Source organism: the organism of the source record quoted next, unplaced genomic scaffold, assembly GCF_019419815.1.
Source record: "Pyrus x bretschneideri cultivar Hongxiangsu unplaced genomic scaffold, Pyrus_bretschneideri_v1 Contig47, whole genome shotgun sequence".
Taxonomy (NCBI): domain Eukaryota; kingdom Viridiplantae; phylum Streptophyta; class Magnoliopsida; order Rosales; family Rosaceae; genus Pyrus; species Pyrus x bretschneideri.
In genome coordinates, this window is record NW_025999784.1 from 3181444 (window position 1) to 3204897 (window position 23454).

General features: G+C 38.2%; 1 protein-coding gene across 1 annotated transcript; it reads right to left on the bottom strand.

The window, feature by feature from the left end:
* Positions 1-9003: 9003 nt before the first annotated feature.
* Positions 9004-10954, bottom strand: LOC103956194 (NAC transcription factor 47). The gene is made up of 3 exons (XM_009368142.3): positions 10515-10954; positions 10019-10338; positions 9004-9884 (listed from the first exon to the last, which is right to left on the bottom strand). Exons 1-3 carry the CDS (start codon positions 10675-10677, stop codon positions 9249-9251), a joined length of 1119 nt encoding a protein of 372 aa, XP_009366417.2. The 5' UTR covers positions 10678-10954; the 3' UTR covers positions 9004-9248.
* Between the last annotated feature and the right edge of the window lie 12500 nt (positions 10955-23454).

Genomic DNA, 23454 nt, shown 5'->3' on the forward strand with positions numbered 1-23454 from the left:
AATGGAGTGGCACTACCACCATGGGGAACCACCGTGGCTATGCCAACGGCAAGCAACCACCGTGGCAGCTCACAGCGAGACCTAAGCCCACGGTGAAGGCATCACTTTTAGCTGCAAGCCCAGACACAAGCCACCTTGTAGCAGCGAGCCCAGGCTTGCGCCACAAGTGAGCTTAGCATTGCCTAGCGCAAGTAGGCCCAAGCTTCAGCCGCAGCTGCCAAGGTAGCGGCCTAAGATTCGTAGGCCCATGAAGCTGCGCCAAAAGGAGCCCAGGGCCCACGAGCTCCAAGGACCCAGCCCGCACCCATGGTTCGACTTGTGTCGACAACTCGACTCACTCTTGCGGTCCAACCCTAGGTCCAGCCTATTTCCATGGCCCTCATAGTATCCCAAATCAGTCCAAGACTGGTTCAACCATCCCGACTTCAGATTTTTGGACCGACGATTAAACCGGGGGTATTTTCATCTATTTCTTCGCAGATTTGACATATCCCAACTCAAATCTCGTGCCCAGAGTCCATTAAATTTCCACTACTAAAGGAGACGCATACCGTCTAAGCTTTTCCAACCCAAATGGTGAACAACATTTGTCCTGACAAGTCATAGAGTTGACAAACGTCCTCGCGCAGCAGAAAACCTTGGTGAATTAGCTCTTGCAACCCACCGAGATGCAGCGTGCCCTAGAAGAGGTATCCCGAAGCAGGACAAGGGTAGACGATGAACCTCTCTAACAGCGTCTTAGAAAACAGCCTATCGACCAGCCACAAACCGAGCGTTCGGGTAGTGTACACTACCGACTAGGCCCCGAAGATAACATATACTCTCGTTTTGGCACGAGGAGAAGCGTACACTCTAATTTAGGCCCACGAATGAGCATACACTCACGGTTGGGGCCATCCTCTGATAATCGACATGAGCAACCTTTCAGGTGAAGTGTTTATTCGCGGCTAGGCTTATAAGGAGCATCTTTCACCTTACATCAGAGTAGGCAGCAAGATGGATGGAGAGAATCAGTCATTCAATCTGGCTCAATTTCAACTGGCAGCCAGTGAGAAATTCGCTCGCTTGCTAGGAACGTACCACATGCACCACAGCTGCAATGATAAGCTCATATTTATATATATTTTATATCAAATTCACTTGTCTTTTCTTAGTTAGTTCCTCAATTTTTTGAGTTATTTACTTTGTGTTTGTATTTTGTAGGATTTGTCAAGCAAAGAAAAGAAAAATAGCACAAGTGGGATTTTAAGTAACAAATTCGTCAAAACTACCTGTGCAAGTCAACTGACTTTGGAAGCAAGTTGCGGACATCTCAGAATGAATTAGAGGAGAGGTACGTATGCTTGGAAGCTACGGATGTCTATTTTTTGGAGCATTTCGCGGATTGTTAATATCACTTTTCTAGAAGAAGTTATGGCCGTTTTAACACTAAAAGGTTCCTAAGAGGCTAAGCAGTTTGTAACTGACAAGAAAACATTAAAAGCAATAAATCCAATAAATCTAGTAGCCAAAACTGATGCAATCAAGAACAAACCAGCTGACACCTATTCAAATATAAGAGGAAATGGAATTACAGATGAGGATTAAGAGGGAGTAATTGGCATAAAGGCTACCCAAGGAGTTACAATTGTTTTACCATTTCCTCTCACTTTTTGTCATCACTAAATGTCTATTAGTGGGTGAGTTAAGGAGAAGAAAATGATGCAGCAAGAATTGGTTTAAAAATAGCGTTGGGGAAGGAAGGAAAGGGGAAGGCCTCAGTCGATATCTTTCGGTTCTATTTTCTCAAACTCATATCTATCTTTTGTTTTAACTTAAGGATTATGTAACTAAATTTTTAGTAGTTAGGGGCTGTATGAAGCCCCGAATATGATTGCAAGTTTGTTATGACATTTCGTTTGAATTACTTTTATGAATGGATGAAAATTGGTTCACTACTTGTCTCATTGATGAATTCTTTATGTGTTTTCTACGGATGCATACTTAGTAAGCATATCTAGGATTCTAATGCTATGAATATGCGTGTGCCTGCCCTTGTCTAATGAGGACCTACATATGTTCTAGAGTAATACTTGTTAATTGCGATTAACATGTGAACCAATTTCTAGGATAAGTAAGACAACGCCAGTACTTACGATGCCTTGTGATGACTCAAACTCTTTTCGTTCTTAATGATTTCTACTTGTTAAATCTATGAACAGGCCATTCTAGATTGCATGCTAGCGACTAAGTTAAGTTGAAAATGTCATTCTCTTAACATACCACATAAGAAAGAGTAATAGGTTGAGTTCTAACATTGAGCCAACTTGATCATTTTCATCCAAAAATAGAAGGAATTTGAATGAAACATAACATGTTTGTATGATTATTTGGTGGTGGATAACACTTCCCCTAACTCGTTTTCTTAACTTGTGAACTACAATATATTTTTATTATTTAAAATCTGTCTCTGTCCTGTTTTTGGTCGATTTAATTTAAACATCAAATGAACTCCAAAAACCCCAAAAATTTGTGTGAGTGTAGCTCTGTGTGTCTAGTTTCTTCATATAAAATTTCATAGACTTTAGATAAGTGCAAGTCGATCTAATAATTATTTTTCGGTGGCTGGTTAGTAGGGATAGTAGCCCAGTTTTTGTGACATTTTAAGTAATTAGATAAAACAATCTTCTACGGGAAAGACCCTTATTTTCATATGCTACAATTGACAAATCTTAGTGTTAATAAGGAAAATTAATAGGACATTTGTGTGCTACTTTGTGGTGTACTTTTAAACCTATCATGCAGCATATACGAGTCGAACACATGGAAGAGTAGCCTAGACTAGTAGTTCACGACTGAGGGCAGCCGAAAGCTCTGTTACCCTTAACAAAGGCAAATTGAAGAAGTAAAGAAGCTCTTAACTGAGCGGTTGCCCGATTTCCAACGTAAAGAGGTCACTGACGAGGCACTACGACGAGACATGAACAACATAAGCAGGCCACCCTTCACGGATGAGATCGAGCAAACAAAGCTTCCACGCAAGTTAGTATGCCATATTTCACATCCTTTAAAGGGATGGAGACCTGGAGAGACACCTGAAGCATTACCGAAGCGCAATGATCCTCTATTGGAACAATAACGCTCTCATGTGCAAGATATTTTCTACCACTTTACAAGACGAGGCGCAAGATTGGTTTAACACCCTGCTGTCGCAATTTATTAGGAGTTTTGATGAGCTTTCTTTGGTTTTCACCAAAAAGTATTCATCTTATTGCTCGATCAAGAAGAAGTCCGACCACTTGTTCAACATCAAGAAAAATCCTAAGGAGTCTTTCACTCTGGCAGAGAAGCATGCACTTTGGGATGAGGTTCAGTGAGCAGACAAGACACCTGAGCAGCCTAAAAAAGAATTGGAAGTAGCTCAAAAGAATAAGGATGGGAAACAGTACAACAACAAAAGTAGGCAAGAGGCCGAGCGCAGGGATTGATCCTTGACCAAAGGAGGCTTGATGCTCAAGAACTACTCAAAGTTCTCGATCTTAATCCACTAAATCCTCTGTGACATCAAAAGTGAACCATGGTTCAAGCTACCAAAGCAATTGACGAGAGATACCTCCAAGTTGGACCACATCAAGTACTGTGTATTCCATTGAGGTCTCGGTGAAGGAATGCAGACGCCGACGAAGAGCTGCCAACCAAAACAATTCAGATTAATGGCATTTTTGTTGAGTCCGAGCACTTGGGAGCCACCGACAATCCCAAGAAAATGAAGATCTAGCAGGCTCTATTAGTCTTCTAGGTCCAGGCAGTCGACGCCCAACTTGGACCCATCGTTGGTTTCACCGAGTAGGATGCCTAAGGTGTTGATTTCCCACACAACAATGCACTAGTGATATATGTCCAAATAACCCACGCTATAATCGACAGAATGATGGCTGACAATGGAAGTGCAGTTAATCTACTTTCGCTCTTAGTAATTCAGAAGATTGGCTTGGAAAGCACAATCATACCCCAAGCGGAGGTACTCATCAGATTCAACGGACACACTTAGATTGCCATCGACAACATTACACTTGACGTGAGAACACCGCTAGTTGTCTCAAAGTAGATGTTCACGATAGTAAGCCACCCATCTCCTTACAAGAGGATTCTAGGGTGACCATGGATGTCGTAACCTCCGTCAAGTATCAAAAAATTTGATTCTGCATCACTGGATGAGGAAGAGGATAAATCAAGTATGACCAGGCCATATCTTAACGATGCACTGTGCAAGTACTTAAGGAAACAAATAAGAAGATATTTACCCCCGTATAGGCTACTAAGGTCCAAAAGGGCGATGAAGCTACCAAATAGTAATCATAGCAGACGGATCAAGAAGATGATGTCTAAATCAACACGTCAGCAGGCGAGACAGATGGAAACCCGAAGAGGATGTCAAACATATCATTCTTGATCTCAGCAGCAAAAGAAGACTTCTAGAATCGACTCATGCCTGAGCCTGAAACAAAAGGAGGAACTCACGACTTTCCTTAGGGAAAATTGTGACATCTTTGAATGGTCACCTTTCGACATGCCAGGCATCGACCCTAAGATAGCTTGCCACAAGCTGCAGGTTGACCCCGATGCCAAACCAGTAATCTAAAAGAGAAGACATTTCGCACCCGAACGAGTGGCAATCATCGAAGCAAAAATCTACAAGCTATTAGAGCCCATAAGCATATAAGAGGTAGCACACTTAGCATAGCTTGCCAACGTTGTGCAAGTAATGAAGAAAGAGAATGGCAAATAGAGGGTTTGATAGACTGAATTGACCTTAGTAAAGCATGCCCAAAAGATCCTTACCCAATTCCCCTAATCGATCTACTAGTAAATTCAACTTCGGGAACCAACTGCTTAGTTTCTTAGATGCATACTCCAGCAACAACCAAATATCTATGCATGAACTTGACAAGGAGAAAACTGTGCTCGTGGTCGAGCGAGGCACCTATTACTACAAAGTCATGCCTTTTAGCCTTAAGAATACGATAGCTACTTACCAACGACTGGTAAACATGATGTTCAATAAGCAAATTGGAGTAACCATAGAGGCCAAACAGCGATCAGACCACATTAACAACTTGGTAGAAACGTTCGACATCCTTAGAAAGTACTACGATGAAGCTCAATCAAGTCAAATGCACATTTCGAGCATATTCAGGCAGATTCTTAGGGTACCTAGTAACCCAATGAGGAATCAAAGCACATCCTAAGCAAATCCAAGCAATCCTAGAGATGAAATCTCCAACTATCTTGAAGAAAATCCAAGGCTTAACCGGACGAGCAGCCTGCGCTCAACCGCTTCCTCTTACGGTCCATCGATCGATGCAAGCATTTCCAAGACTTCAAGAAATTTAGGACAAATGGGACAATGAGTGGGAAAGAGCTTTCCAAGACTTGAAAAAATATCTCACATCACCTCCCTCACTATCCAAGCAAGAAGCAGCGGAAGACTTATACATCTACTTGGCAATCTCAGAAATAGCAGTGAGCTCTACCCTAATACGAGAAGAGTTATGGGCCCAATTGTCAGTATTTTACACTTTTAAAGCTCTTCTCGAAGCGGAAACCATATATTCGAAGATCAAGAAATTGATTTTGGCGCTAATTGTTGTGGCTCGGAAGCTTAGACCATATTTTCAAGCTCATACAGTCATCGTCATGACCCAGTATCCTCTACAATCAATCCTACATGGTCTGGACGCTTCCGAACGAGTAATGAAATGGGCATTGGAATATAGCCAATATGGCTTAGTTTACCGACCCGCACGATGATAAAGGCCCAAGCCTTGGCTGACTTCATAAAAAAATTCACGTTTAGCCTAGGCGACATAATAACGTGGCCCAACGACTTCCCGAAGGTAACTGAGCACACCTTGGCCACGCTTGCCTCACCCAAGGGAGACTTCTAGCATTTACACGTCGATGACGCATCCAACTAAAGGGCTCGGGATGAAGATGCTCAAGTTGGCTCACTGTTAGAACTCAACCTATTACTCTTTCTTATGTAGTATGTTAAGAGAATGACGTTTTCAACTTAACTTAGTCTCTAGCATGCAATCTAGAATGGCGTGTTCATAGATTTAACAAGTAGAAATCATTAAGAACGAAAAGAGTTTGAGTCATCACAAGGCATCGTAAGTACTGGCGTTGTCTTACTTATCCTAGAAATTGGTTATGTAGGCCCTCGTTCGACAAGGGCAGACACACACATATTCATAGCTTTAGAATCCTATATATGCTTACTAAGTATGCATCCGTAGAAAACACATAAAGAATTCATCAATGAGACAAGTAGTGAACCAATTTTCATCCATTCATAAAAGTAATTCAAAGAAATGTCATAACACATTCGCAATCATATTCGGGGCTTCAAAACAACCCCTAACTACTAAAAATTCAGTTAAACATTATTCTCAAATTAAACCAAAAGAAAGAAATGGGTTTGAGAAGATAAAACCAAAAGAAGAGAATGCTAAGGTTTCCTACTTCCTTTCCTTCCTTCCCCAACGCTACTGCCTTGTCTTTTTTCCTTCATTTCCACCGCAACCTGTAGCCTTCCTTTTTTCGTTCTTTTCTATTTTTTTTTCACTTTGCCGCTGCAACCTACAGCCTTTTTGTTCTTGCTTGCTGCCCCAGTTTCTTCTCCATAACTCACCCCACTAACAGCCATTTAGTGATGATAATAAGTGAGAGGAAATGGTAAAATAATTGTAACTCTTTTGTTAGCCTTTATGCCCATTACTCCTAGTTAATCCTCATCTTTAATTCCATTTCCTCTGATATTTGAATAGGTGTCAGCTGGCTTATTCTTGGCTGCATCAGTTTTGGCTGCTAGATTTATTGGATGTATTGTCTTCAATGTTTTTTTATCAGTTACAAACTGCTCAGCCTCTTGGGAACCTTTCAATGTTAAAACAGCGATGACTTCTTCTAGAAAAATGATATTAGTAATCCGTGAAATGTTCTAGAAAATAGACATCCGTAGTTTCCAAGCATATAAGGCTCATTCTCAAATTCATTCTGAGCTGTTCATAACTTGCTTCCAAATTTAGCGGATCTGCACAGGCAGTTTTGACGTTTAAAATCCCACTTGTGCTATTTTTCTTTTTTTTGCTTGACAAATCCTACAAAATAAAAAAAAAACAAAGTAAAATAGCTCAAAAATATAAGGAACTAATTAAGAAAAGACAAGTGCATTTGATGTAAAATATATATAAATATGAGCTTATCATGTGGGAATCTACATCAAAATAGGAAACAATCTTATGTTTCCTAAAGCAAGGGAAGATCTCTACACCTGCTACCTTTTCCTGTGAGCAGCCCAACAAGTGTAGGGGTATTTATGGAGCCAAAGATAATCAAGAAAATTATGGAGGTGACACGCGAACTTTTGGGTGAAAATGACAAAATTACCCTCGAGGCACATCGGATTCCCACGGACATGCAACAAACAATAGCAGCTCAATCAAGGAAGAGTCAAAGGAGATCAAATGGTATTTATTCAAATCCCTCTCATCACTCCTCATCAAATCCTTATTCAAAAGGTAACTCCCAAATTTCCTATTTAATTTAGGATTAATTGTCATGCTAATTGCAATTATTTCACGTAATATCTTGCAATTATTCACACAATTTCACCATATATGGTCGGCCACTATTCTCCAAATAGGGCCGGTAGCTCCCCTATAAATAGCCTTATTCTCCCACTAAAAAGCGAAGCCCTTTGCTACCCACAAACTGCAAAACACATTCTTTTTAGAATTCTAACTTTGGCATCGGAGATTCTTCGGCCAAAGGCCTCCCCCTCCCCCCCCCCCCCAAAAAAAAAATCGTGGGCGAGTAAGGCTTTTGGCCTTAATCTTAGGTGTTATTATTTTGCAAGTGCATGTTCGTCAAAGGATAAGGGCGGCAAAAATTTGCATCCACATCGGCAATAATGGTGGGATGGTGGCGGTGGTGAAGAAGATGGTGGAGATGGTAGGGCGATGGTGTCACGTTGGCGGTGGTGATGGGAGGTGGTAGTGGAATTTCCACCTTTGTTTTATACATATCTTTTGCGTTTTTAATTTTTTTTGTTTTTTAAAATCATTCTTGAAAAACAAATGAACATTCAAAATGATGTTTTATATAATTTAGGCTAAATATTATATTTCATGCCTTTTATTTTCTAAATTTGTTCTTGAAAAACAACAGACCAAACACATTTTAAAATTGTTTTTTGTATCTGTAAAACAAAAAACTTTTTTCACACCCTTAGAACCTGTTTGGTATTTAATTTGAATTCATTTTTTTAACTCAAAAACAATTTTTGAATCTCAAGCCTAATATTCTTGTTTGATATACTATTTTGAAAAACTGAATTGAAAACCAACTTGAAAATATAGCTTACAGAGAAAATCTATTTTTAGAATTTTTAAAACTAACACTCTTATCCCATTTCTCTTCTAATCCTCTTTTCTTTATCCTTTCTGTTCGTTGTCTTTACCATTTTTTTTCTTTTTCTCTCTCCTCTCTCTGCAATTGCTTCTCGCTCTTTCTCTCAATCACCTCTCTCTTTTATGTCTCATCTCTTCCTCTCTCTCTCTCTCTCTTTCGATTTTAATCTCCATCTCCCTCATTCGGCTTCAGCAGGGAGTTACTGACAAAGAGGCTTTTTTTTTTTTTTTTTGAAGTTGTTAAGACTTAAAAATAATTTTGAGTTTTATAGAAAATTATTTTTAAGAGATGGTCTTTAAGAAATGATTTTGGAAAACGATGAAAACTTTTAGTAGGATATTAAATCAGCCCTTACTTTTTCAAGATAAATTTATCAAATAGTAAATCTGATATCCCAATTGAACAAAAATCAACATCCTAAACCCTATATAAAGATATTGATTGAGATGGGGAATTGTAATTACATGAATTGGGAAGATGTCCTTCGCTTGTGAAAAAGAATTCAAGTCCTCAATTCTCATGTTCATAATTCATACTAAGAAGTAAATCTGATCTGCCAATTGAACCCATATTAATTAATATTGTATTGTTTTCGAGGATCAATCTCCCATGCATCATGCATGCCATGCCAGATTGCCAGATTGCATATACAAAAAACCAAACTCCTTTCAGTAATTAAATTTGTGCCATCTTTTGTTGTGAACTATTGATACATACGAAACAGCTTGACCAAGGCTTGGCAGGTTCGACCGTCCGTAATTATTCTCGTCTTTCTTTCTTTCTTTTATATGGTTTTATTCTTGAAAATGAAAACTAGGACTACTCAGAAGTAATTGCTGATTCAAGAATGAATTGGCGGTGTTAGTGAAACTGCAGTTGGAATTTACGTATTTCTTCGATGGACATAATAACACGCCACGATCATCTGTGACGGAATGCTGGCGCTTGAGCCGGTTTTCGGTGCTTGGAGCTGATGATGGCAAGTTCAAACCGTTGTATTGAGGGAGAGTTTGAAGCAAATGACTGCTGCTGCTAATATCGGTATTGAACAGCAGTTGCGGGTCTAAACCGATACTACTACTCCCGGTACAGCTATAGCTAAACTTATTAGGAGTCGTTGATTGAAATCCAGTTCCAGTTGGGATAGAGTATTGGCCATCCGCCAGAATACTGGTGAGTAATGAGTAGTCCATGGCGTCTAGTAAGTTGGAGAAGGAACAAGATTTCTGAGGCTTGAGACTGCTAGTATTACTGGTACTCATCATGTTGTGATCAAGGCTGGTAAAGGGACTTTTCAAGCTTGGGGAAAGGATATCGTGGAGGAAATCTTCTTCTTCTTGAACTTCTTGGTTTTGATCACTTGGCAGTGCCACTGCTGAAGTCCCAACATTCGACTTCTTGTAGATTCGACAAAGAACCCAATCATCCAACTGGAGCCACAAACAAAGTTCATATAGATATAGATATAGTTATTGTTAATGACTAAAGTATATATGTGGATGATATCAATTGGACAATTGACTATGTAAATCAAATGCTCATAAGATCAAATAAAACTGCTCACCCTCATGGATAAATCTTTGAGCTTCATGACTCTGTGGTGGTGGTTGGTGGTGGTGTGGTTATTTGGGTTTTCTGGAAGGCGATACTCATGCATGATCCAGTTTGTCTTGATTCCCTTAGGGGGTCTCCCCTTGTAGAACACAAGAGCCTTCTTCACACCAACGTTCTGCCCCCCTCCTGATGGTGCCACAATCGTCTTATCGGTTCCAGTTGCCTTCCAATACCCTGATGCGGCAGCCCTGTTTGGCCTCGCACCATTCGGGTACTTGCGATCTCTTGGACTGAAGAAGTACCATTCTTTCTCACCAAACGCAGCTTTGGCTAATTAATTGTCGACATCAGTATGCATGAAAGAGCACAGAATTAGCCATATGTTAATTAATCAACTGAAGCACTTAGCATGTATATACCATAGAGGCACGCATATGTGATATGTATTGAAAACAAACAGTTGAATCAATTAATTAATAATTAAGGAAATTAGGTAGGTACCTTACCTGGCAATTCCCATGGATCAAACTTGTAGATATCAACTTCAGCGATGACGGAAACAGGTAAGGGAGTGGAGGCCACCTTCTTTACAAGGTAGTGAAGGATGAGCTCTTCATCTGTAGGGTGAAACCTAAATCCTGGTGGCAGCCTTGATTCTGGGTTTTTCATCCTCAAGCAACCAAATATTTCCTTGCTAGCCACAGATACCTAGCTACCTAAATTAAACCAAATATTGATCAAGAAATTAAGGAGGAACGAGCGAACGAACAAACAAGCTAAAGATTAAACAAAGAGAAGAACAATTTGAAATTTATTGGGAGAGAAGGAAAGGAAGGGCTTTTATGGTTGTGGGAATTTGTCGGCATGCGGAAAAGAGAGATTAGGCCAATGGGTTCATTGGGTTAGTATGAACCAGATGATGTTGATGAAGAGATAAAAAAACAATCATCGTCAGTTACATTTTCAGCTGAAACAAATATAATATATATATATATATATATCTCTCTGTGTGTGTGTTGCTGAGAGAGACTAATTACATGCACTGTAACAAGACTTCAAGTGACAATGTTTCAAATTTATCATATATTTTAATATGTTTTAACTTATTCACATATCATGACAAAGTAAGTTTATGTCGTATGTAAATGTAAGAGTGCCAGCTGAAAGGCTTTTGGCGTATGGAATTCAACTGTTGGTTTTGTCCTTCCCGAATTTTCTGAGAGCTAAGTTTCTATTTTCACGTATTAACAAGTAAGAGGGGGAAGGACTCAGGGGCTTAGGAGGGAGGAGCGAGAGAGATGAGATAAATAAGATATGGGAATGGAATAAAGAAGAAGATGCATGGCGGCTGGACAAAGGTGTCCAAGGATAATCTTAATCTCATGACATCATCCCCTCTTCTCCAAATAGAGTGGTGACATGTGTCTTCATGTTTGGACGAGCTCTCCCCTACTTCCAATGCCTGGTTTGGTATTGCTGTACTTTGAAAAAAAAACTGTTTTTGATGTGCTGTGAGAATAAACTTATTTTTGCTGCTTCATGTTTTCAATTTTTTTTCATCCAAAACTGTAAAAATACGTTATTTTTAAGTGTTTACCAAATACATTTTTAAACTTAATTTTTTTATACGTACTTTTTATAAAAACATCTCAGTATCAAATCTTTATCAAGTCCTCCAGTCCACAGCTCACAAAAAGCAGAAGCAAAAGCTCTTGTGACCTGTCCTGAGGCTGAGCCTAGTCATCAATCATCCCCATCTTGTGCCGTAACAATGCATCTCACTTTGGCTTTTTTTTTTTCCTTTTTTCTAATGTTTTGTTTACTTTAAACTGGGGGATGAGTTGAGCTTCATTCGGTTAAATTTTTTAAAAAAAAAAATCGGAAACCAAATTAAAATTGCTGGTTGATTCAATTTGAATTTTTTTTTTTCAGTTCGATTCGTGTGCCTTTTTTTTTTTTTTTAATAAAGCCTGAAGATTGGTTAATTACCAAAAAAAAAAAAAAAAACTTTTACTATTTATTTGTATCATTATTTATGTCAATTTTTTTTAATAAACATGAGACCTACATGTATTAGTAAACACTACTTCTTTTTGAAAAATAACACAAATATATAAGCAGTGTAGCATCACTCAATAAAGAATCCGAAAAAAGTAAGGATTTCTTGCTTTAGACTTTTTAATTAGGCCTGAAAGGCTTATGTTAAAATCAGGCTACTTGCCTTGAAAAATAAATACCCAACTAAAATAAATAAATAAATAATAATAATCTATATTCATTCAACTCGATTCATTTTTTTCTTTTTGAATAAACGATATTATATACACCAAGGGAGAGGGGGTAGACTTAACCTCATAATAAACTAGTAATAATGTGGTTCAAATTCACATTTGACAAAAATCAAACCTAAGACTTCTCATTTACAAGTAAAGAGGAATATTATTAGACCGTAATACTAAGTGTCAATTCAGTTCAGTTTTTAAACCTCTAAAACCGGCACAGAATCAATAGTTTTTGGTTTGGTTTAATTTCTTCATATTCTTTTTTTTTCTTTTTCAATTTGGTGAACGGTTAAGTTTTTCGAGCCCACTCAAACTTTAAACCTCTTCACATAAAAATTAATATTAAGGAGACTAAATTTTTAAAGTAAAAAATGTGGTTGTTGATGATTGAATTATTATTTAAGTGTTGATTAACATGTTTACTTTTTATTGGTAACACATCATTTAATTTGCAAATTTAGTATAAAAATTTGGCCTCCATAACATTATCCACGCATAAATAATATAATTGTCAAAAATGATCAATTTTCTTAATCTTAGGATTGACATAGGACAAACCGGCCATGCACACCATGAAGAAAACTGAAATGACAAAAGTACCCACATATAAATTGTAAAAACTCACAAGTGATGATATCATTTTTCTGATTTCAAAGAGAGCGAACGAGGTCGCAGAAAAATTTCATCCATATCCTTCTCTCTTCCTTCTTTCCATCTTGATTTCTCTCTTTTCTCTAAAATTTTTCTCTTCACCAAAAGCCAAGGAACTTTAATACGTTTTTCTTTTAATTGCAATCAAAGCCAAATTCTATTTTAATGCTTATAAATTTGAATCGAGAGAGGGAGAAGGCAGAAGAATTAAAATCACCAAGATCAATAATTTCACATTACGCAGCTACAGAGACGGCGTCGTAAAAGTCTTGAAGGTTATCTGCCCCATTTTCTGACGGTGTGCCGGAGGGAGAGGACCTCAAAGAATGTTTGATACAATGGTGACATAAGATATTTAGACGGTAACCAAAACGCATGAGCTTTGGTTTTATCACTTTGGCGATCTATATAACTAAATCCGGCAGCAGCTGAAGGATCCGGAATTGGAAGACGATTCGGAATTGGTCAGCATAGACCTTACTTTTTCTATAAGCAGACCCAAAGATCGTTCAGAGCTGACAAACTCGACAAAAATTGATGACAGAAAGCAGGGTCAACTAATGGGATTGGGGATTAGGGGTTAGGGTTCTTCGAACTAGGGATTGGGCAAGAAAGATTTTCGAAGAAAGGTGAAATAGTGACTGAATTAGAGGAAATAACTCATTTATATACGAGGGCAATTAAGTTATTTCAAGGTATAGGAAAATTTCTATTTATGTCCTATTGTTGTGCATGGCGTGTGCATGCTTTGTGCATAATCGGTTTGTTTTATTTCAGTCCTAAGGTTAAGAAAATAGGTCATTTTGGGCACTTTTCCTAAATAATAACTTCTTTTTTTCTACTTTTTATGCTTGAGATATGAAGAAAATTATGGGAAATGAATCCCACATAAACATAGAATAACTCTGGTGTCCATGCAACCAAGAAGGAAAAGACAGGTGAGACCTTGTCACTCCAATGTGGTGTAAGCCAAAAAGTTCTCTGATGTCTAAGTTAGACTTAACTGTTAGAAAAATGAATCTCAAGTTACGAGCTTCTTGACTAAGGAACAATTACATTTCACTTTGTGCATGCATGCCTTTATAAAGCAAAACATGAGCTCGAAGATGATTCTACAAAGCAAATCATGAGCTTGAAGATGATTCATTAGGGCACATGCATGCCTTGTATTTAATGGTCAACTCATACAAGGGTTAAGCTTTGGCGAAACCTTAAGGGTGCGTTTGTTGTAACAGACTATCTTGAACTGAATTAGCTTCAAAGACTAAGCTGGATTGGCTTAGAATAGACTAAGCTGGACTGATTTAGTGAATCGTTTGGTGTTATGTCAGACTAAAAAGCAAGACTCGTATATTATATTATTACATTTATATTTACAATATTTTTTCATTAATTTAATCTATATATACTAATATTTTATTATTAAATTATCATTTTCCTTTTTGAAATCATCTTCCTCTTTTTCGGTCCGCCCACTGCATCCCTCCCCTATCCTCTTTCTTTGCCATTTCATCTTCCTTTCTAGAATCATCTTCCTCTCTCATTTTTTTGTCCGCCCATTGCATCCCTCCCATCTTCTCTTTCACTGCCATTTCATCTTCCTCTCTCATTTTTTTTTCCACCCACTGCATCCTTTCCCTCTCCTCTTTCTTTGCCATTTTATCTATGCCACTGTCTCTTTCCACTTCCCTTTTTTGGGTTTTCTAGGTTCAATTTTTATGGTTTTTCTGGGTTCAATTTTTATGGGTTTTTTGGTTGTGGGAAGCACAGAAGAAGGAGATGCGAGGGGCAAAGCGGAGTAGAGGTAGCAGTGGAAGAGGTCAAGGAGGATGGAGCCCGAAGTCCTTGTCGTCTAAAATTAAGGTCTAGGGGGAAGGAGCCAAATCGGAGGGCGCGACCAATGAGCTTGGTTTGAGCGGAGGTGAATCGGACGATGGAGCTCGTGAGTTCTCCGATTGAAGTTCGAGTCGAGGTCTTTGTTCATGATTCAGGGTTGGGGACAAGAAGAGAGGGGGAGAACGCGAGCAAAGAGGAGAGTAGAGGACGCGAGCAGAGAGAGATCGAAGGGATTAGCTAGTCCCATGGTTCGCGACGTCTCTCGCTAAGACCGTCTAGCACGGTCCTTAGTCGAGGCGAGTCCGGCTTACTCCCATTAAAGGTAGTCCCGTGAAGTAACAAACATGAGACTGGACTACCTCTTACTTTAGTCCAGTCTAGTGAGGGCTAGTGAAGGGAAACAAACACACCCTAAGGGTACTTGCATTATGTTTACTTTGGTACACATAACGTCCCTCTAAAGCGGGTGAATTTTGTTTACTACAAAAGTATATGGAAGAAATGAGAGATGAAAAATGATGATGAGAAAGAGAGGAAGAAATAAAGAAAAAAGAATGAAAACAAAATTTTGAAAGTAAAAACAACTGAAAATGGTTTTTGTACAAGAGATAGGAAGCCCACGTGGGCATCACAAAAAACGTTGTTGGGTGGCTAAATATAGTCTGCTTCCTAACTTCTTCATTGCTGAAGACGAACTTTGCACATTTTCGAGCTAAAAGTGGCATATAGTCCTTAGTTTTCATTTTGTGTCATTCCTATTATATTTATTATCTCTCTCTCCTACCATTCTTCTTCCACTCTTCTATTTTGCTTTCTCCCTTTTATCTCCAAAACCAAAAAGATTAAAACTAAAAGCCAAATAGTTATCTAATCAATTTTTTTACGTTTGCTAAAATGTATCTTTATCCACATGAACTGTTGAGGAATGATGGAGGGTATGTGGGGCGATGGGATTGGCTAGAAATCTATAAATGAAAAATGATGGCTGGAACAAAATTATATTTAAGTTATGACATATTTGTGTTTTGATTAGTGGAAAGTAAACACATAGAAAGAGATGCACGCATGATATGTTGTTTGGTGGAAACTTATTAATCAAAATAAAGATAAGCTGAAATAGTTAGCCTGCACAGAAGACTGAAAAGAAAATAAAAAAATAAAAATCAATTTTCAAACCACATTGAAATATAGAAAGAAAACAAATGAAAGTCGTTTTTGTTCTTAATCAGTGCATGCAATTCCTCTAAACTGGAAACTCTTATAAAACCTGAAGGGGAAATTTGCTGAAGGCTAAGGCCTTGTATGGTGCACAGAATTAGATAGATTACAATCTAGCAATACCTTTAGACTGGATATTTTTAATCCGGTGTTCCATATGGGATAAGCAATCTGGATAATGTTATATAGTAGCTTCAAGCTTGTAAAATAGCATTAGTTAACATTATCCGACTTGTTCATCCCATTGAACACCAATTGTATGATAGGATTAAAGTTATCCAGTTTAATCTAATGGTAGTTAGTTATCCTATCCAATCCAACATACTAAACTAGATGTAGAAATGAAACCTACAATTTCGAACATGTGGTTGAAACTCAGCCCTAGCAAAATTATAAAAGATGCTGCTTTGCTTGTAAGCAACTCAATCGTGTAGTTTGAGGTTTGGAGTTTGGATTTTGGACCACCCACTTGTATTCTTAAAATGCTTCACACACACACGCTTGACAAGGAGTAGTAGATGGTCAAGCTCAAGCAGGTGGTAAGACAGACTTGGAGTTGGAGGTGTTTAATTTTCTTTGGTTTAGGTGGACTCAACTGTTTAATCACGCTATCATATCATGCCAGCTAGCCTTCACATCCGTCCTAATTAGTAATTACTGATTGGAGCTTGATTTATTTTCAAATTGAAGACTTTGACCATGATTTATGCATCAAGCTAAGAAAAGCATCTGGTTATGAACTTATGATTTATTTCATGAATCATGCGCGTGTGAGCTTATCCTAATAATTGATGCATTGTAAGTCTAAGAAGAATCATCAGCCAAAATCAAGACACCCTTAAGCACGCGACTGTCCCTACAGTTACCCCTAATTTCATTCATTCATCCACCCACAAATACTGATTCCTTTAATAACGGTAACATCGAGTAGTTCATATCAGCCAGGGAACCTTTCACAAAAAAAGCATTGACAAGGATTTGTACCCCATAATTCATAATACAGATTAGGGAGTACGTGCACAAGTTTTCTGAATGTTTTGACTTGACCATTAATTTGTTTGTTAATTGTTACTGATACCAAACAACACTACTAATTTCCAGATCAGTCTAATCCGCTAAAAGAGAGCCTCTTTACGAGTCACATCCTTATTTAGATATTTGTTTTCAGCCAAATCAATAATTCATTACTTCATTCATCTTCCAAGCCAAGTGCCCCAATCATAGCTAACCAAATGTCCAACCATTTCACTTACTTCCCAACCCTTTTGTCTTTTTATTATGAGAAATTTGCTTATCATCCAAAGTTATGGTATGCACCCCCCCAATAACACAATCCTAGGTTAGCGTCTTTCAAGAATTGTCTCCCTAATGCGGAGTTTTCCCAGTTCAAACCGGCAAGGCCGAGTTTGTGGAATCACAAAGTATCTGCATTAACTAGTTTCGGTGCAGAATGCTTATACCAAATCATACTTTGGGGCCGCTGGCATGATTCCCCAGGAGGAGGAGAAAAAGAAGAAGAAAATGACAAATAGGTGTGGTATGCAAGGTTTTTGGAGCATCTGCAAAGAAAAGGAATACTAATTTGTCTATTAAGAAATGAGCAAAAGCCAAAAGATGATTCTACACAAGTCATATTAAATTAATTATTGTTCTTCAAATATGCTTTATTCAACCCACAATGACAATGACAATGGGCTTCACTCACATTATCTTTGGTTTTATGCACGAATGTTCATTATAAACTCTTTAAATATTATGTCATGCCTGATGCAAAATAAGTAGTACCTGGGATTTTTAAATGCTCTTCCCCTACCTCCATTCCTGTCCTAAATACCAATGTATTAAAAGTGTGAGGCGTGGGCGAGGCGTCCGAGGCAAAGCCCAGCCTAGGCGTGAGGCGTGAGGCGAAGCCTTACAGGATTTAATTTTTTTTTATATATATATGTTTTATATATTATACATATAATTGTATAAAAAATAATACTATGTAAAATAAACATCCATTCTCAATTTTTCATTCAAATCCATAGTCATTCAAAAGATAATATCATTTAAATTCATCATTCAAAGGTAATATCACCCAAATTCATCATTCAAAAGGTAATACAAACAAAGAAAACAATTATTCATCCAAATCATCTTCATATAAATCAAAATACAAACAAAGATATAAATCATTCATCTAAATCCTCTTCATCTAAATAAAAGGCAACATCATCCTCTTCATTGCCAACTCTAGATGAACTTGTCGGGTATCTCATCATTTCATCAAAAGAATCTTCCGAATCATATTCCACATTTCTTCTAGTTCTACTTGAGGATTCTTCATTACCCCGTTTTCTTTTGTATGTAATAGGACCCTAAGGTTGAGTAGGCTCGCGAGGAGAAGGAGGAGGAGTAGGCTCACGAGGAGGAGGAGTAGGCTCACGAGGAGGAGGAGGAGGAGAAGACTCTCTAGGCTCTCGAATGTATGAGCCACCTTCATAAACCGGGGTTGGCACATGCCTTACGGCCTCAACATTATACAATAACTCATCCTCAAGCCATGTAGGATCTTCGGGAAGAACGGGATCTTCTATCTCTGTTATCCATTCATCATCGGAGGAAATTTCTTCCACAACAATAGGATCATACTTCTCCATCCTTTTCTTACTTCTTTGTTGTAAAGCCAAATTGTACTTGACATAGGCTAAAGCATTAAGCCTTTTGTGTTCAAGCCTATTCCTTCTTTGTGTATGAATCTACAAATAAATCAATTCTATTATTCAAGTCTAAACATTTTAAGCAAAAATGACACTTAAGATACTAATAATATATTTACTTACCATTGAAAATATGCTTCAATTCCTCTCACATCCCGATGCACTACAAGTAAGGCTTAGAACTCGGATAGCAAATTTCGTTAACTCGGGTGTTTTATGCCCAAAGCGCTCCCACCAAGCCGCTAAAAAAACAATATTAATAAGGTAAGTAATTTAAAGGTTAATGATAAAAAAATATTAACAATTAACTAATTAAATCTTACTTGGTGTTCACTTTTTCCTAGTTTGCATAGCCATAGAATCCGCAAATGGACCACGCTTATTAGTAAATAAATCCAATTGAACATCGGCCTCTTCACGTTCTTTCCCTTTCCCAAGCATCATATCCATGCAAGCAAACAACCCATTTCGCACTTCATCAGTATCTGAGAAATTATCCTCATATCGAAATTGTGGGTTTAAGTAATAGCCCGCCGCATGTAGTGGTTGATGAAGTTGATCGTCCCATCTACGATCTATCTTTCTCCAAATAGGCATATATTTTTTCTCCACTTTGTTAAGATTGCTTGTAATTTACTCTTTTGCGGCATCCATCAACTCATATATAAAACCCATGGGGGGTCTCTCCTCCGAATCAACCTCTCTCAAAACACAAACAAGAGAAAGAACGCCCTTAATGCAAAAGGAAACTCGACCCCAAAACTCACGATCATATAACACATGATGCTTAGCCAACTTTGCTTCACGGGATTTTGCATAGGTACTTTCCGACCATTCTTGAGAGGTAAACAAAGCAACAAGGTTTTCCTTTTGCTTTTGTAAGCTTTGTAGTGTAAGGAAAGAAGTGGCAAACCTAGTGACCGCCGGACGAAGAATTTTCGAATTGTTAGTGTACTTTCTCATCAAAGCTAGTACCCATTGATGCCCATATAGATACTTTGAAATACACCTAGCACGTTTGAGTGTGTCATCAAACCATGCCATCTTAGAAATATCTTCTAGCATCAAATCAATGCAATGAGCCACACATGGAGTCCACCACACCTTCTCTTTCCTCTCCATAAGTTTTGCCACGGCATTCTTGTAGTTCGAAGCATTGTCAGATATAACTTGAACCACATTCTCCTCCCCAATTTCTTGAATAACGTCATCCAAATAGCCATACAACAAATCTCCATTCTTAATAGAGGCCGATGCATCAACCGATTTCAAGAACCAAGTACCTTGAGGGCTATTGACAAGAAAGTTGATTAAACATCTACTTTTGCCATCCGACATAATAGTGCATCCATATCTCTTCCAAGCCGTTTAATGTTCTTTCATCATACTTTGTACATCATCAACTTCTTCTTTGAGCATCCAAGTTCTATATTCATGGCTTGTAGGAGTATCAAAGCCGGGACCAAAATTGGACACCAATTTCATTGCATTAACATAATATTCATTGTTTGCCGCATTAAATGGAATGGCACTAGTGTAGAACCATCGGTGCTCGGGATGCTTGTCTTCTTTCCTCTTTTTTGAAAGGTGTACTCAACGTGGTTTGACGAGCTTCCGATGTAACATACCTATCAAGTGGTTCCCTTGACATAGGTGGTAGAAAAGAACCGGTTTGTTGTGAATGTGTGGCACTCGCACTCGCACTCCCACTACTTACATATGTTGTCCTTGTTGTGCCCATATCGACGCTTTCACTTTCTTCTCCACCACCACGACACAACTCATGACTAGCTTTCCTCTTCTCTTTAATTCCCATAACATTAGAAAAACATTCTTCCTTCACATTGGGTGGGACTTTTTTACAACTTATCATTCCTCCCGAACTTACATCACCCAAGTGATGTTTGAATCTAGAAATTGAACCTGTGCATTTGTGGTTACAAAAAACACAATAGAAGTGCTTAATGACAGGATCCAAATCTTTTGTCCATTGCCAAACAAAATCTTTCTTAGAAGAAGAAGCCATATTCTTCAATACCCTAAACAATAAACAATAGATGCATGCATACAATTAATGAACCAACAATTTATTAATTAATTTATATACCAACAGTTTCCAACAATTTCTAACAATTTATTAATTAATTTATATACCCCTTTAGTGCCAATTTCTAACAATTTATCTAAGTGCCAATTTATGGCACACAGACACAATTTATGGCAACAATTTATGGCAGCCGGCAGGAGCATTAAATTTATGGTATAATTGCAAAACAGTTTATGGTATAATTGCATAATTGCAAAACAGTTTATGGTATAATTGCAAAACAGACAAATAAAACCGTGGGCTTATTCCCCTGTTTTCTACTTTGCTTCTTTCTCTCTGTCTCTCTCTCGCAGAAATCCTTCCCCAGAAAATGCAAAACCTTCCCCAGAACCAGAAAACTATTAACCCCTCTATAGCAAAAGTTGCAAAACCTTCCCCAGAAAACTAAATCCCTAATTTCAGAAACCCTAACCTTTGGGATCTTGCTGACGGCGCTGGGGCTGGGCTGATGGTGCTGAGGTGACGGCGGCGGGGTGATGGCGGCGTGGCGACTAGACCGGTGTTCTGAGCCTTTGGGCTTCTGGCGCGCGGGAGAAGAAGACGCAACAAGGCAGAAGGCAAAAGGCAGAGGCAGAAAAATGAGATCGAATTCGAAGGTATGGTAGAAGACTGAAAATCCTTACCCAAACGACGTCGTTTCGGGTTTGGATGATTTTTTAAAAAAAACAAAAAAAAAAAAAAAAAAAAAGGTCTGACAAGGCGTCCAGATGCCTTGAGGCGCGCCTCCGCCGTCTCGGCGTCTCCGGCGAAGCATTTCGCCCACTCCAGCAAAACTGAGGCATTTGCCTCTTCGCCCAGCCTCAAGGGCACCCTAGGCGCGCCCCGAGGCGAGTTCTTTAAAACATTGCTAAATACTAGGTAACTAGTTCACCTACAAATCAAATAATCACGTCAAATATGTAAACACCGAAATCAACAACGCTAATTACTATCCTGTCCTATGATAATTGACCAAGTATCCCATACTTGAGTCTCCATACGGTACTAGTTTGAAAACTACACATTAAATAACCAAGAAGCGAGGAGTGTCAAATTACCATGGCTAAAGTGGCGATATAGAATAAATAATAACAAATATCCTCTCCGGTTAGAAACTTAGAATAAATAATACCAAATATCCTCTCCGGTTAGAAACTTATAAAGCAAAAACAGACTTAACAAAAAAGTAGTGATGACAATAAGCAGCCCCTGCGTTCAATATTCTCATTCAAAGCCACCATAGCGATCCATTTCAACACTAAGTTTTACAACTATTATATCTTTTTATCTTTAAACTCCAGATTAGGTAAATGATAGGCATTTCTGTGACACCCAGCTTCAACCCAGCACGCATGAAGCAACTTCAACTCCTAGCCTAAACCAAATGTCATTGGTTGTCACATTGAGTTGGTCAGATAAATTGACTTTGCAAAGGGGGGGTAATATTATATATACAAGCATGGCCATCATTGGCTGATTGCCTGCTACAAAGGTCGTGATCGTGACCCCCAGTAGTTTTCCACGTGCAGTTCACCTAATCTAATGGATAACGCTTATCCAATGTCAAGTGCTCATGCACCAAACCTTTTTTTTTTTTTTTTTTTTTTCTTTTTTGAGACAGTACAACATGAGCTAGGACTAACCAGAAACTACCCCTGAAAGTAAAAAGTTAGTTTCTCTTTTCAGAGCCGCATTGACTCGGTTAAAATGCTATAGGAAAGGAAATTCCAAAATTATATTCCAACAATATTGGAGGTTTTCCATGCTATCAAAGAAAAAGAAAAGGAGGATTTTTCCATGAGCATTTAATTTTACAATGGTGCTGTACAAGCACTGTCATTAAAAAGGATTATCCAACACAACAGATCACGACTAAGTATAAGTGGTAAGAGACTACAGTTTACTAACCGTGAATATGAGGAATTGATAAAGGCTGCAACATAGTTTCTGAATTAGATAAGCACAGGCTCAACACAAGTTTGGTAAGAGTTTAGTTTCAATATTCCTTTAACAGCACAAAAATCTGCATGTTATAAAACTTCACCTCAATCAGCACGAAAATTCATAGTACTTTAGCAAAAAGCTTTATTCCAATCCATTAACAGGTGAGCACATACCTGCAGTACTATAGCTTCAGTCTGCCAGACAGTGTCATAAAATCACCCGTGCACCTATCTAATTTAATTGGATGCTGCAGAAAATAGTGGAAAGGTGGGAGACTTGAAAGTATACTCTTGATAATTCAAAACGCACATGTATTTCTCTAATCTATTATTACTTCAAAATAAACAAGTTTTTTTTTTTTTCCAAACAATGAGTACATATTTTCTTTGTTTATTATGTTCCTATTACCTTCTATACCGTTATGTTAATTGGCCGACATGAAACCTAAATCATATTAACTTTACTTAAAAATGACAGCTTCATAGTTAGTAAAGTCCTTAATCACTTTGCACCAAAATAGCGGAAGTGCAATCACAAAAACTTAAAAGACTAAACGCCAGAAATTCTCAAAGACATTCAAGAGAAGACAATTGCCCCCTTGACAAGCTCCCTCAAATAGGATTATGCACCTTCTACTTTAATTTCTGAATGATTTGATAACTTTTCTGAACTGGATAATTACAAATGAGGGGCTAAGCCCCCTTTTTATAGCTGATCAAACAAATTT

What these genes read in the sequence shown, in the direction of transcription:
- LOC103956194 (XM_009368142.3), bottom strand. Translation starts at nt 10,677, where the DNA reads ATGAAAAACCCAGAATCAAGGCTGCCACCAGGATTTAGGTTTCACCCT. An exon ending in TGATCCATGGGAATTGCCAG is followed by an intron (nt 10,339 to 10,514) that starts GTAAGGTACCTA and finishes ACAATTAATTAG; the next exon opens with CCAAAGCTGCGTTTGGTGAG. An exon ending in TCAAAGATTTATCCATGAGG is followed by an intron (nt 9,885 to 10,018) that starts GTGAGCAGTTTT and finishes TTGTGGCTCCAG; the next exon opens with TTGGATGATTGGGTTCTTTG.